Here is a 16,484-nt window from a genome sequence, read left to right as displayed (position 1 = left end):
CAAAATTCCACAAACTTCTCCACTGTCTTGAGAGCATTTAGCTCCAAGTTGTTCTGGCTGCACCAGGTCACCTGGTTGTGAAGAGGTGTAATAGAAAAATACTATTCTTGTTACGGTACAGCAATGTTCGGACCTTAAAACGGACTCGAGGGGCAAAAGTTTCAAAAGGTAGTTTTTAATGTTCTTTGTTCTAGCAGAGTTAACAAACAGAGTCTGGATGGTGAGCAGGGTCTACATAGATCGTTGATTGCTGATCTGCCACAGGTGAGGATGGTTGTCTACCCCAGGAGACTCATGCACACACACATGGAAAAACAAAAAAGGAGGGAGTAGAACACAGGAAAAAGATTAACAGAAACAGCCAGGGGCGTGACAGTTCTTCTACAATATTCTTTGGCCTACAACAATTATGGCTGAGGTTTTAACTTCTGTAAAGCTAGCATTACCTTTTGGCCTAAGACAGTATTGCTTGAGTTTCCGTTTGCTGACAAACATCTAGCAAATTTTACTGTGACAAGTTCTTCTTTCTTGTCTTGAACTGTGTTTTTAATATTGAGCATCTGTAAGTTCTGCAACCTATTTCCTTTTTTTACTTTCTTGTTTGTTGTGGAGTTTTTTCTTTTGATAGAAAAACTATCGTGGGCAGCACAGTGGCTCAGTGGTTAGCACTATTACTTCACAGCAAGAAGGTCCCTGGTTCGAACCCCAGGTCCTTTCTGTGTGGAGTTTACATGTTCTCCTTGTGCCTGCGTGGGTTTCCTCCGGGTACTCCGGATTCCCCTACCATCATAAAGACATGCATCGTATGAATGTGAATGAATGTTGGATGCCCTACCAGAGAAGAGAAGACTTTGGGTCACTCCTCTACTATCAGTAAAGCATACCATGCGGTTTCCCGAGCAGCACTGGGTCACTCAGACCACGCCATGGTCCACCTGATTCCTGCATACAGGCAGAAGCTTAAGTGCTGTAAGCCTGCTGTGAGGACATTGAAACAGTGGACCAGTGAAGCTATGGAGGATCTGCGGGCGTGCTTGGACTGCACTGACTGGGACATGTTCATGACTGCCTCCAATAGTCTGGATGAGCTCAAGGAGGCTGTGACATCATACATCAGCTTCTGTGAGGACTGCTGTATACTAACACGCACCAGGGTGAGTTACAACAACGACAAATCCTGGTTTACAGCTAAACTCAGAAGGCTGAGGCTGGACAAAGAAGCCGCGTTTAGGAGTGGGGACAGGGACAGATTCAAAGAGTCGAAGAACAGGTTTAGCAAGGCGGTGAGAGAGGCTAAACGACTGTACCCGGACAGACTAGAACAGTGGTCACCAACCTTTTTAGGCCAAAGATCACCGACCTTTGCCTTGGTGACCCGAAGATCTACCTATTGAGGCGTTGAGAGACAGAACAGACTCCAGACTGAACTTACAACTTAACTTTATATTTGGCCTTATTGTAATTGAATGAAATCAAACACTTTGTGAACAATATGAACAAGAAAAAACACTTTTGCAATGAGCAGGCTGGATATGAACGGTTTTATTTATAAACTGAAGTTACAACACAACACTGACAAATTTCTCATGTGACAAGTCAGTGTGATGGCTGTGACTGAACACTGTCTGTGAGTGCCTTGTAGTTTGGCTCATAAGCAGAGACAGCCAGTCTGAGGCAGTCTGTGAGGTGTCTGTCAGTAAGCCGGCTCCTGTACTTCATCTGTGAAAATGCCATTTCACAGAGGTAGGTCGATCCAAAGTAGGCACTCACTTTTAGTGCACATGCACTGAGGAGAAATCCGGTCGGGGAAATCCGGATCATTACGGCACAGTGCTATAAAACCAGCGTGCACACCGCACATTGCCGGTGCCCCATCGGTAGTGATTGCCACCAGTTTCTGAATGGGGATGTTCTTTTCACGGACATAGCTTTTAAAAACGTTGTAAATATCCTCACCTCTCGTTCTCTCTTTTAATTGGAGAAGAGTGAGGAAGTCCTCCTTTGTTGTAAAGTCCTGGAAAGCCATTCTGACAAATACAACAAGCTGAGCCGTGTCCATTACATCCAGCGATTCATCAAACTGCAGTGAAAAATATTCACAGAGTGACAAGTCCTCCAACACCTGTTGACCAACGTTATCCGACAGTAACTCGATCCTTCGTGTCACTGTTGTAGGACCAAGAGGCACAGCACGGAATGCAGCTTTTATGTCCTCTTTGTTTTTGAAGGTGCTGCAAACAGTCTCTGCGGTGACGGTCAATAGTTCCTTAAACAAATCCCCATCTGTAAAAGGTCTCTTGTGTTTAGCCAAAATGTGGCTAATACGAAATGACGCCTCAGTTGCAGCCTTACTTTGAGACGTAGGTTGTGAGAAAAGCGACTGTTGAGCCTTCAACTCCACTTTCAGCTCCTGAACTTTTTTGGCGCGGATTGCGCTCTTTGGTGGATAGCAGTCTTTGAATTTCGGATGGTTAGTGTTGTGGTGCCGCTCCAAATTCCCTCGCTTAGACAGTGCCTGTGGCTGGTGGCACAACATACACACACTCTTGTCTTTTACCAAGGTAAAGATGAATTCCTCCTCCCATTCATGATGGAAACTGTAGTTTTTCGCCCTCTTTCGTGGTGCCTCTGCCATGCTTGCTAACACTATGTGGACAACACAGCCGGGTAAATAAACAAACCAACGGCAACCACGCCCACAGGTATCCTGGGATAGCAGGTCTCTCAAAGGTCGTCTTCGGGAAAAAACGCCCATTTATTCTGTCGGTGAATTGCTTTGCAACACGCACAGGCCAATATGCAAATCCAGGTACAAGAGAACGCGCGTTCAGTTTAAGAATCCTCCGCGTTCATGAATTAGTCGGAGATCAGTATTTCTGAAATTATTTTGGAGCTCTTGGCCTCCTCCAAGGCCAAGAGCTCACACTGACTTTAATAACTTCATGTTTTCAAACAATTTGCATTTTGCACTACATTACAATTCCTGTAATATTTGTATTTTATATTGTAAACTGGCAACTTATATTTTATTGTATATTTTATTGTATATTTTATTTTAATTGTATTCCACTTAGTATTGCTAGTTTATGTATCCTTAGTATAGTTTGACCACATATTTAAATTTAAGACTCCCATATGTTTATTGTATGCACCTTCCTGCCAAAGCAAATTCCTTGTCTGTGCAAACTTTCATGGCGAATGAATCCCTTTCTGATTCTGATTCTGGTGGTCGGAGGGGCCGTAGGTGCTGATTGGCAGCCACGCTTCTGTCAGTCTGCCCCAGGGCAGCTGAGGCTACAGTTGTAGCTTACCACCACCGGTATGACTGTGTCTAAATGAATACTGGACTCTGTAAGGTGACCTTGGGTGACTTGAAAGGCGCCTCGAAATAAAATGTATTATTGAACTCATTATGTAACTGTCTGGAAGTACTGTTTAAAAGAGTGCTCAGATAATGACACTTTGAGAGAGCCTTTCTACTCAAGACATCATTTACGGTACTGTTTTAGAACTGCTCCTCCTTGATTTCAAGACTAAACAGATGGACAAATTCTTCTGACCTCAGACATTTAATTATAGAAATTCCACCACAGAGGTCTGTCCTTAACCACTGATCAGTTACAGTAATTCAAGATTAACAGCTAATGATTACTTTTTTTACTTTGATACTGTTTGGAATGCTCTGAATACAATTAACAATGTTTGAACGTGTTATTTATAAGTGTACACAAACAAGTAATTTGCTTTACATCCCTCATCCTTCCTAGCCATGCAGCTAAGCAAAGCACATGGATGGATTAAGAAACCATGGGCCCCTGGGCCTGGATGTGTCAAGGGCCACAAAAAAAACCTAACATTTCTCTTGGCAAAACAATTTCTTTTTTTTTCAGGAGTAATATTGATATTGTTGCTTAAAAACGCAAAAGTACTCGAGTAATCAACAAAATAAACAACGTTTATATTACAAACATATTTGATAGTTGTAACCATAGACTAGAGTGTACATTTGTAGCCCAAACAACCCTCTGTCTTTTTTGAAAAATTACCATCATAGGCTTAACAATATTATATCTTCAATAAATAGTGTGTTGGGGGTGCTTAGACACAGCTCTAATGCTATTGTTTTGCACTTGCTTTTTGGATTCCTCCCTACAGAGTTGAAGGGTCCATATTGCATGGAGTACTCAGCCCCTCTAAAGTTCTATAGATAAACTGAGGGGATGAACACTCAATTGAAAGGTATCATGAAGGTTTCTTTCTTGTGACATCTTCAAAGTGAATGTTTAGGCTATTTTTAATTTCAATCAGTAGGACTTTTGGGGCCCTGTTACAGTTTTTCTCAATTGGTTTGGCTCATTTCACGAAACAGAAATTACATGTTCAAAACAACTAGTGCAAACCTCCAAACCGCTGGGCACTTGTTCACAACAGATTGGAATTGTTCATTCCTTTAATCGAATTGCAATTGTATTAGCACATCCTTGTAAATGACAAGTGCAATTGCCTACAGTTTGCACACATTTCAAATGATTTGGCACATCTTTGAAATGGTTAGGTATAATTGCCTTCAATTAGGCCAACCATCAATTGAAAATATCTTGCTGGTCTAAACTGACTGTTGTTTCTCAGTCAAGTGGTTGTTCTCTGCAAAACATATTGGCATAATTTCCTTGTGTATATCATCACCTGCACGATAGTTCACTCCACTGTCAAAATCTTTCAGGCACATAATACCATGAAAAATATAATGGTATATACTGTAATATGGATCTCTTGGATCATCTGCTTACGGTCATTGTCAGGTGCAAGTAGAACTTTACAAAACAAGGGGACACATCCGATCACCAATCACACAGTAAGTTTAGTTAGCTGACAGGAGCTATCCAGCAGTATCAATGCTTCCATCAAATATATAGAGCTTGTCCCAGGCCAGCTCGGGGGAAACATCACTGTTTGTGCTGCCATTTCAGAGAATGGTGTAGTCACCAACATTCCCAGTCTTGGCCCATACGATACCCAGACACTCCTGGTGTCCTTGGACCGCCTGCACTCCGATCTTATCCCTCTACATGAGAGGGGTTTGGTAGGGCCTCACTTTCTTACATTTGTCGAGGATGAGCAGGAGAGTGAGGACGACAACTAGTGAAACTCCAGCTTTGCTTTACTTTCTTACTGTATGTTTCCTTCTTGCCATGAAATGCACCCTCTGCAACTCTGACTAGGAAGGGGTCAGATGCCTGAAAAGTACCGTGGTTACTCATACTAGTCCCCTCAGTGTACAATAGAAATCATTTGATGCTGGGATATACAGAACAGACAATAGAGGAGGTGCATTTCATGCCAGGCTTACTGTAATGCACCCCCTGCTAACTCTGACTAGGAAAGTGTCACTTGCCTGAAACTTACTGTGGTTACTCATACTACTAGTGTAGGTTATACATAATGTTAGTTTTGATGTGCTTATTGTATGAAAGTATATTGTGCTGTACACATTTCCTGTAACAGTAACCATGATGTATGGCAATTACAGTAACAATTTCCATGGCAGTGTAAGTGCAATATGTGATGTGAAACCTTGTAGGCTACTCTTGAATTACTGTAATATTTTTTATGTTTGATACACATTTACATGTATTCATTTCGCAGACGCTTTTATCCAAAGCGACTTCCAAGAGACAGCTTAACAAAAGTGCATAGGTCAATGATTCTAAACAATGAGATAGCCCCAAAAACATTGTGGTTAGCCAAAACATGAAGCATACATTACAGTATTGTTGCTTGCTTTTCTACAGGTACACTCTTGCACTTTTGAGGTTCATGTTGTTTAGTTATAACTTGTTTGGCTACATGCTCTTATGGTTCTTCTCTTTGGCACTTACTGTATTTGGGTTTTTCACAATGTATGCTTCATGTTTTGGCTACCCGAAATGTTTGGGGCTATTGCGTTGTTACTGTATGATCAGTGACCTATGCACTCTTGTAAAGCTCTCTTGGAAGTCGCTTTGGATAAAAGCATCTGCTAAATGAATACATGTAAATGTAGATTGAGACACATTTATTCTGGAAAGAAAACATCTACTACAGTAACTGTAGTACAGTGCACATAAGGGATATTTCTAAGGTTCACTGCCATACTGACGAAACATCTAAACATTTTGACCTGCAGTGTTTACACAATGCCAAAGGGACTTTTCATTTTGGGGGCACTGACTATTTGTATGAGAAAAGGATTTAGTTTTGACTGATAAGTTGTCTGTTTTAGGAAAGAGATGACCTTTTGCAGGTGTTCTATGGTGTTTTGCTGAACCATCTGGGTAATTTTGGCAAATGTATTTAAAGGTTTGAGCATGTTCTCTTTTTTCTCGAGAAATGAGCCAAAGCAATTGAGAAGGAACTATTCATTTTGGGGGCACTGACTATTTATATGAAAAAATGATTTGGTTTTGAAGCATGAGTTAACTGTTTTGGGTGAGATATGACCTTTTGAAGGTGATCTATGTAGTTGTACTGAACCATATAGGCTATTTTGCTAAATGCACGTGGAGCTTTGAGAATGTAATTTCTGTTTCAAGAATTGAGCCAAAGCAATCGAGAAAAACTGTGAAGACATTAATGACTTAAGCCTAGCATATACCGGCTACGGCGCATATCATCATATCAATACCCTAGTACATCAAGTTAATGACAGTGACGATACGCCGAGGCTCTGGGTTATGGGCCCCCTGAGCTCATGGGTCTAGGCCCAGTAGGCCTGTTGGTTAATCCATCCCTGGCAAAGCAGCATCATGAACAAAGACATCTAGCAACCTCAAACTCACTGCCCTCAACTCTTTTAGTAATACTTTTTTTTTTTACCTGTTTTGTTTATGAAATTTAGTTAATTTAAGCAGGATAGACATTTCTGTTTATCAAATGGTCATAATTAACAAGAAAATGCAAAGATTTCTGCCATAAGGTAACTTATTGCCCTTATAGTTTGGGTGTCGATCATGCTTACTGTCATGCGTAGTCACCACTCAAAGGCCCATTCTGTATTAGTACTTGCATCGTATAGGCCACAGCCTCCATGCAAAAGATTGAGTCCGTATTCACAAAATGTCTTAAGCCCTAAAACCAGCTCCTAAATCTGTGAAAAGTTAGGGGTAGTAGCATAAACATAAACTGCCTTGCAACATGAACATTTTGTGATAATGAGCTTAAAAAAAAGGTATCGTCGGGTTTTATGATTCTAATAGAGTTCAGGGGTCCGTTCTTCGTATTTTGCTTATTACATCCAATATCAAATGACACATCCAAGATAACATCATCTTGCTAATCATGATCTGGCTAATTAGGTTCTTCAAACACCCCTTTTGTTTATGATTAGTATAGTTGTATTGAGTTGTCTGGGATAATTGCACGTTCATGCGTCGGTTTAAAAGGGGGTATGTATCAACAGTCAAAACCTTGATCAGTAACGCTGCTATTTGCTGCCAATTCCAAAAAGAGCACCCCGTTCTTTTCCTAACAGAGCAAGAGCTTGCTCGAAGGTTACGCCGAATTTGAAGATTTAATCGGAATGCCAGGGAACACTAGCCTGACGTTGTCATACTCATAATTCTAGTCAGAATATGAGTCTGAGAACTCTCCGTTGGGCTGTGAGTATGGGGCGTGTTTCAACCAAACTCGTAAAACAAATGCCTCTTCGCTCAATTGGATAGACCTACAACCAATCAGAGCAACGTAATATGTTGTTTGTTGAAAACAAATTCAACCCAAGCGCTCTTTGGTGACGTGGTTGATTACGTTACTGTTGATCATCTGTCCATCATCGTATAAAGCCCGCCCTGACAATTTCATTGGTCCGAACAGCTCCTGTTCGGACATAGTTTTTCCCCAAACGTGCCCCCCCAGACCCAACTTCCCGACCAAATATTTTTGTGGGCGGGGATAAGTTGGGCTGGCAGCCAGGCTAAGGGAACACCTAAAAGTCTGAAAAATCCAGGAGGGCTGGCGAAAAGTAGCAGATAAATAAATGTGTAGTAGTGATCTTGTTAGACATTTTATCACTCATTACAGTAGGCTAGGCCTAAATGTTTTTGTATTGTAATATTTTCATAATTACTTTGTTTATCATCTTTAATGTCATATAATTTAATGTGCTTCCACCAACTATATGATGTAAATGACACCCTCACGAGAAAACCGATATTTCTCAATACGTACAGTTAGTGCTGCACAATGAATCGAATTTTAATCACGATCACGATTTTGGCTTTCCATGAACAAAATTTGCGTAAAATGGAAAATAGTGCCCTGTTGAAGTTTTGCTACATTTTCTTTGATTTCTTTTTATTCTTATGCCTTCTTTAAGGAGATGCATTGAATTTTGGTGATTAAAAGGACCCATTTTATTTTTATGCACATATTTGAACATTAGCCGAATTGTATCACAATATGGATGTGAAAGCAGTTATAATTAGCCTATGTGACAACATTTGTTTTAGTTAAAATCAACAAATAATCATGATCATTAATCGTGATTTGAATATTGACCAAAATAATCGTGATTATCATTTTGCCCCTAATTGTGCAGCCCTGCGTATATTATCGTGCCGCACTAAAGAATCCTGTCTATCACGCAATAATTTAAAAAATCTCCGCAAATTAGCCTTGCACCCTCCGTAACAGTTTAATGTCCTATAAACAGACAAGACATGGCTGTGAAAGACTTCCTGTATCACCTCTGCTTATAAAGCCACAATCAAATCTTGTTTACATAAAATAAGCCTGCCCCCGAGCAGGTTTAAGCTAATGAACATGTTGCTATGACAGCAAGTCCAGGATAAGTGTCAAAGAACCTAACAATCCAAGATCATGACAAATCATCATTAATCAAATCAGTTAGCGACATACGAAAAACGGCCCCTAAGAATAAAGTCACTTACAGAAACAACCCAGTAACAATGGAGATCAGGGTCAACAACTGTACGCTACTTGGCCATAGGGAAAATGCAGCTATGCAGCACAGAAGAACTAGGTATACCTCAGCAGAACACATAACAATGCATCAAACAAGCTCTCTGACTGCAGACCCCACATCAACAATTCATAAAGCTGCCTTTCTGCATATTCGTTTTTTCTTTACGAGATGCATGTATAAGAGACTGACAATTAGTTAAACATACTTATTTGATTAGAGACAACCTACAATTGAACATCTTACTGAACATAATACCTTATGTAATATTTCTATGATTAAATAATTGACAGATATCCATCCCCCGATCTAATCACTGTGTACATAGTTAATAAGCTTCTTGAAATTATCCATAGCAACAAGTTCAACCCCCCTACCCCCTTTGTTTTAGCCCAAGATTTCTCCCCATTCTTACCAAAAGTTAGTCTGAGTGGCTTTGCAAAAATGTCGTAGGAGGTAACTCTTTCTGAAAAATGTGTGTCCTCATGTGTTTGTACAGAGCACTACTTTTAGAAAAGGGTTCGCTACATTTCTGACATTTAAAAGGTTTCTCTCCTGTGTGTGTCCTCATATGACAAACCAGACTATACTTCTGACGAAACCATATGTTACATTGTTGACACTGATAAGGTTTCTCTCCTGTGTGTGCCCTCATGTGAATAACCAAACGAGATGGACGAGTAAATGATTTGTTACATAGTTGACACTTATATGGTTTCTCTCTTGTGTGTGTCCTTATGTGTTCACGTAGAGTATCCCTTCGAGCAAATAGTTTGCTACATTCCTGACATTGAAAAGGTTTCTCTCCTGTGTGTGTTTTCATGTGTTTAACCAGATTACCCTTCTCAGCAAACAGTTTGTTACATTGTTGACAGTGATAAGGCTTCTCTCCTGTGTGTGTCTTCAGGTGTTTAACCAGACTACCCTTCTTAGCAAAGCATTTGTTACATTGTTGACAGTGATTGGATGTATCTTCTGTGTGTGTCCCCATATGAAAAACCAAAGCACCTTTTCTACTAAAAGTTTTGTTACAATGTTGACACTGATGTAATGTTTTTCCTGTGTGACGTCTCTGTGGCATATTTTCCCTTGGTCGAACCCCACTGTCTTGTGTCCTGTTCAGAAGAAGCAGCACTCCTTCATGTTCCACCTTCTCCAAACTCTGAGCTGTAAAACAGTTTGGAAATACAACAGAGAGGGGGTGAGAGTCACTGCCTGGTTCTGGTGCTGCACAATCTTGTCCATCAAGCTCTGCATTGATTTGTTCCTCAGTTGTGTTGCTGGGTAGAGAGTCTCCTTCTCTGTTCTCCACTTTAACAGTTTGGTCAAGATGTGAACATTCAGAAAAGTCCTCCTGATCCCAGTCATGTTTCACACTGGTAGAAGTGAACATGGAATGTGTAGTTTCAGACTGCAGTCCTTGGAGCTGCTCTTCCTCCTGACTGGTCCACAGCTCCTGTTCCTCTTTAATCTGTTGGGGTTCCAGGAGAGAAAGCTGCAGCACATCTGGGGCAAAGAAGAGTAGGTTTGTAATCAACGTAGTCATTATGCAACCCAACATGTCTGACAGCTAAAACCAGACCAATTATTGTGATCTTAGCATAATATGCTACACATTGAAGGCTTGACCCCCAAAATTGTATCTGTGCAAAAAATATTTTTGGGAGCATTTGTGCAAGTGCAAATAATCATTATGGTGCAACCTGCTTTAAATTCTTTACAAAGTGCTCGATAGTTAGCCTACTGCAGTGCCTGCTGTGAGCTGATACAGTGACCGGTCTACCCATCTATCCAAAGTTACACAAGCTAATACTTACTGTATGTTCTTAACTTGAATGCCGATTTTAGTTTAAAAAAATATATATATGAAAAGGGCCCCACCCTTTACAGTGCGAGTATTTGACTCACATTTTCCCGTAAAAAATAGGTATGTGCGAACCTTTTATTCTTAGTTATTGGAAAATAAACTAAATCATTTTTTTTATACATTTCTGGGTGTGCTTGCTTGCGTCGGTTGCAGATGGGTCAGTTTATTTGAAACAAGCCAAACCCCCTTTGAAACAAGCTATTCTAACAATGTTGTCACCACAGTATTTTTCAGATGGAATCACGATTCAAACAATACCATTTGCTAAGTGAAAATATGCCCCCAAACACGTAAATAAGCTTGATATTTATTTAGGGGGAAATGACAAATTCAAGAGAAGTTTGCTGGAAACGACCATTGTCAGTAAAAAGCCAAAAGCGACCAACTCAGTGTAGAGCCCTAAGTAGAGAAGCTGAATTGTGCTAAGAGCAAGCTGGCCTAGCTTCTGTTGCTAGCCAAACTTCACTGAATGTGCCGAAATTGAAAAACTTTTATTTTGACATGAAGTGGCATTGACTACAGCAACGCACCACACAAGCTTGAGTTTAAATACATTATTTAATGTGACATTACTTACTGTACATGCAAGTCTTGAATTGCTTAAATGTATGATGCTGCTAGTACACCACGGCACGATAGTACATACTGTGCAACAGTCATGAAGCCTAGCACGACATCTAAAGACTAAACTTTTGACACCGGCGTTGTCTTAGTAGTCCAAATATTGACGGATCCTTAGGGGGGGCAAAAGTCATAATAATACGCAGCGGCGTTACAATGACTTGGCGGGCCCGAGTGCAGATCTCACCAACGGGCCCCTTAACCGACCTATCGTCAGGCAAAATTATTGAGTGTTGAGCTTAGCGAGGCGCAGCTAAATGTACTTATTATGTACAATACACATTGTGAGTTGATTGGTGAATGTTTGATTTTATTTTCGTTAGATATGCTAGCTTAATGTTAAGCCTATCTAGCTTTAGCTATTTTCCGACTAAATCCTGCACATGGTTTACAATATCTAACCTGGCTGCTGCCTTAGCCTATAGGCCTATACATGCATTTTATGACGTTTAATAGCCATGTCTAAAAGCATTCAATTAGGCTATAGCAGACAGTAAACGTTTTGTGATTAGCCTACCCTGGTGGCTGAGTTTCACACTCATTGCTGTTGGGCCGGGGGTCAGACGTAGCGTCCTCTTGAACACTTCGCCATAAATCCAAATGAAGATAATTTTGCCAGCTTTGCCACCCTTTCATCCTGCTGTTTGCGTTTGTGCAGCTTCCTGCAGTCACTTTTGTGTTTGAAGGGCATGGGGTATCCTACTTATCGCTTACTCAACGCAACACAACAGGATGGGAAACAACCGCAACATGTGTGGGTGGGCTACAGAATCTTTGACAACAATATTACTTAATAAAAACGAGAATCGTTTCATTCAGCAAAAGGCACGAGGTAAAATTAATTATTTGCTGTTGTTAAGACTGACTATTGTTAAAATGTTTATTGGGCAGGTGATAGCTCATAATTATGAATAACTGACACCATAATTGAGAAATTGAATTGATGGGATTGGATCATATGTAGTCCTTTTGGTGATTTGAGCGAAGCTAGGGGCCCGGTCAGTTCTTCAGGTAGGGTTGTCTCACTTCTACGATAAGATCGAGGACGGGCCCCCTTTCGCCACGGGCCCTAGTGCAGCTGCACTCCCTGCACTCCCTTTAGTTACGCCACTGATAATACGTATGTGTGCTATCTGGGTCTGTGCTCTATTTCAAACGTCCCTAATTGGTCCCCTATCAGGAAAGCTGATAGCCTATTTTGGATCAGATGGCTGTTGTTTTCGACCTGTCTGAGTAACCCACCCTACGCGCAGGCTAACTGCATTAAAATCGCATGACTTTGAACCTATACATTAGTCTGAAGAGCCATGTGAAATACTTTGAACCTGCTACTCAAAATACTTTTCCTTTGGTAATCATACTGGGGTATATTTCCTCAGAATGCGATGTCATGGAGCAAGAATGTTGCTTCGCGTTCGTTACTATACGGTTTGAATTACAGATTTTAAGGATTTTGTGTTGAAAATAGCATCTGATATTTACACAGATAACCAACATTCTTCTCTTGAATTCTATAACAAAGAAGGTATAATGTAAGACTTCTGTCTCCCCTTCGTTTGGTTGCGATATCAAGACGAAATCTTTCACTCTTTGATTCGCGCGCGCTCCCGCAAGGGGTTGCCAATCCAGAGAGTCATGCATCGGGTGATACAACACCGGCATGACCGAACGGTCGATGTTGGTAAGTTGTTTATTATATGGCATTTTTAGCTCTTTTCATTTTGTAAATGAAAATAAATGGTAGGCTAATTGTAGCTAGCTCTCAAGTCTTCTCACAGTGTGTTTCAGGTGTTGCCTATAGCAACCAATTACTTTTGGTAATAGAAAGAGGACAACACGGTTCTGCTAAAATGGCTTTAATTCCAACACAAATGACGACACAAGTGATTCAAAGAGTCTAGTCTTCGTCTAGTATCCGTATCAGACCGCAGATTACGTCAGAGCAGGGCAATAATAATCCGTATCAGACCGCAGACCGGCGATGAGGTCAATACGCGGCTGGCATGACTACCCATTAGCCAATCAGAACGCTCGTACTGTCGGTGCCATATAATAATACGCAGTATTTCACGTATACTAACACCGTAGCAACATGTCCACAGACAGCCGTTAGACATGAATTACAGACATAAAGCTAGGAATGCAAACAAATCTCTTAAATTTAATAGCAGCATTAAGAGCTTAATATTTTTTTTTTACCAGTGGCCATGTAGAGCTAGCGTAATTGGCTATTTATGTTTGCATTGCAGGGTTTCCCGCTGAAAATGTGTTAGTTAAGATGGTAGGGTGGGGTGCCGCTGTCAGAAAAAGTTAAATGGAATGGATGTGTGGCAACAGCAAACCCTTTTCTTTTTTTCTGTGAATTTTCTGTGAAAATCATTGCAAAGACTCATCGCAATTTCTTCCTGCATATCGTCCGCCATGCTTATTCTTAAATCTCAAGAGATTTCGCAAGATTTCTTGTGTTAACAGTCGGGAGACTGGTTGGAAATCTGTTTGTGTGGTGTGCTGTCTTTGTCAAATCATGGCACACCACACACTGTAGTAGCAAAACGGCGAAATCGAGGATTTTTGGTCCTCATGTTTGTGTTCTCTCACAGTTTGAAAATCTTATAAGATTAAAAAGATTGTTTAGTGTGTCCCCAGCATTAGGCGGACGCCTTAACTGTAAAGTGGAAACGCTGTATTGTGTGGTGGCGCACCGTATCCTATAGGATTCCGGTTCCTAGTTAATATCCAAGTTAATAGCCTATGCAATATTTCTCTGTGTCTTTCGTTGATATCGAGGAAAGCCTACCCAATGTGTTTAATTTCGTCCAATGTATTTTTTAAATTTTTATTTCACGTAATAATAGACTCAGAGCTATTCCGCCAATTTAAGAGCCGACGTCTGAAGACGCAGCGTTATTTCAAGTTCATTGTCTTTTCATCATGTTGATGAACTGATATTTCATTTGTTTTCCTTATTCAACCCTTATTTAATCTAATATCTTAACGGTTCCAATTATTGCCAGAATGTGCGGTGGTTAATGTGTTTACCGTATGCTTAGCGTCATGTCAGGCTAATTATATTATGGAACCGCATTAATAAAAATAGATTATCCGGATATTCAAAAATAATTTCGGATACTATTCAAATAGTCAAATCAGTTAAAATCCCCATCCCTATTAGGCATAGCTACGGTTGCTAGCTTTGTTAGCTAACATTACCTGACACTAATCACCCCCCATACTACCTGTACATCTTGCACACGAACACGGTGCTCGATAAGTCTCAAACTTTTCAAGACTTTGTAATCTATGTCTTGTTCTGTAGAGCCCCTATCCACCCAAGTACCTCTACAAAATATTCATTGTGTGCCAAAATGATATCCCCTGACAAGCCATGCTGATCAATTTGATCTACTAAGGCCAGCAAGAAATCTCTGACACCACTTATGACTTCCATCATCTCTAAAATCTAAATGGATGGACTGCATTTATAAAGCGCTTTTCTACCTTAGCGGCACTTTACAATGTTTGCATCTCATTCACCCATTCATACTCACACTCACACATACCGACGGCAGCGAGCTACCATGCAAGGCACCGGCCTGCCCATCAGAAGCAACTTGGGGTTCAGAGTCTTGCTCAAGGATACTTTGGCACATGGCCTTGGAGGAGTCGGGGATTGAACCCCCAACCTTGCAATTAACAGACAACCCTCTCTACCCCCTAAGCCACAGCCCCCCGGATTTCTCAGCGGCCGCCCCAAAATCTAACTGTCCCTATCTGCCTTCGATCTTGTGCAGCTGCTTTGGTCTGGAGATAACCACGCCCCTCTCGCTTGTACGTTGGATTGGAACTGAATACAGCACAGAATGTTGAGAATTAAAAGTCCAATGAAATGTTGTCTTTACAAAAACGTCATTTTGAAATAAGTAAATTGATTTATTTATTGATACAGGTACTGTAATTGGATTCAGCAATATAATTATATGATGCTACATTTAATGCCATCTTTTTTAATTTCAGGGTTTATTTCATAGCCATATTTATTTTGTGTCCATTTAATTACCTATCTACTTGGACTTAATTTGGACTTAAACGGCATTCCATGCTGAGCCAGGTCTTTTCTTTACAATTGAGTTTTTAGGCTACCTCTATATTGTTTATAACCCACTCAATCGCAAGAAACGGGTCTCACAAAATTCTGCTTTTATCTTAAGGCTTAACTTTGACACGACACCTGGGTATGGCCGTGCTAGACCAAATATTTAATTACAGATGTATAGAATATGGATACAGCAGATTATAATCAACTGTAGTTATTATTCGAACCTGTTCGGTGAAGCTTGATCGCAGGTTGAGTGACAATGTCCAACAAGCGTTGAAGTCGCAAGCTCTCCTCCTTTGAACGATAAATCTCCTCTTCGAACTTTGCAAATGATTTCTCAGCGAATGCGAATATCTCCAAAGCTGCCGTTGTTAATCGCTCATTGAGATAATCCCTGAACACATTTAGTTGAGACATTTAGGTGGTTAGAAACCTCGCATTGTACAAAACGGTAGTTCGATTATGTTAGCTATCTTCTTCTTCATGCGCGTTCTTTCTAACCGGATGTAAACAAGTCAAGCTTTTCCGGTGATCACTGATCAGTTCACTTCACTGGCTTCTCCGAACTAACTGACTCTGGCGATTTCTGCTGTGGTGGAGTTTGTTAATTTGTTGCTTGACTGCATAGACCCAGAGCCATAGAAAAATATGACCTTTTCCATTTCAATGGCGATAGACGGTTTGAACCGAAACTGTACTAGTGGTACGTGCCAGGGGAGCGAGTGGTAGCCTACGTGACAGTAGCTAGTGGTACGTGCCAGGGGAGCGAGTGGTACGTGACAGTGGAGCACGTACCACTATCCACCACTAAACATGTCCATACATCCAAACTTGCATCCAATTTACATGTAACAGACCATTGGTCAAAACTTTATATGCGCTCTCCCTCCGTCAAGCAACACTTGACACCTGCATGAATGTTCACACCTTTATTGTGTGAG

The 16,484-nt window shown here is 40.7% G+C and overlaps 1 protein-coding gene across 1 annotated transcript; it reads right to left on the bottom strand.

The window, feature by feature from the left end:
* Positions 1-7,866: 7,866 nt before the first annotated feature.
* LOC124471351 (zinc finger protein 135-like) lies at positions 7,867-16,242 on the bottom strand. The gene is made up of 2 exons (XM_047025837.1): positions 15,768-16,242; positions 7,867-10,465 (listed from the first exon to the last, which is right to left on the bottom strand). Exons 1-2 carry the CDS (start codon positions 15,958-15,960, stop codon positions 9,381-9,383), a joined length of 1,278 nt encoding a protein of 425 aa, XP_046881793.1. The 5' UTR covers positions 15,961-16,242; the 3' UTR covers positions 7,867-9,380.
* Between the last annotated feature and the right edge of the window lie 242 nt (positions 16,243-16,484).

Source organism: Hypomesus transpacificus, chromosome 9, assembly GCF_021917145.1.
Source record: "Hypomesus transpacificus isolate Combined female chromosome 9, fHypTra1, whole genome shotgun sequence".
Classification (NCBI taxonomy): Eukaryota; Metazoa; Chordata; class Actinopteri; order Osmeriformes; family Osmeridae; genus Hypomesus; species Hypomesus transpacificus.
The sequence above is the reverse complement of the archived record's forward strand: the minus strand, read 5'-3'. Positions and strand labels throughout refer to the sequence as shown.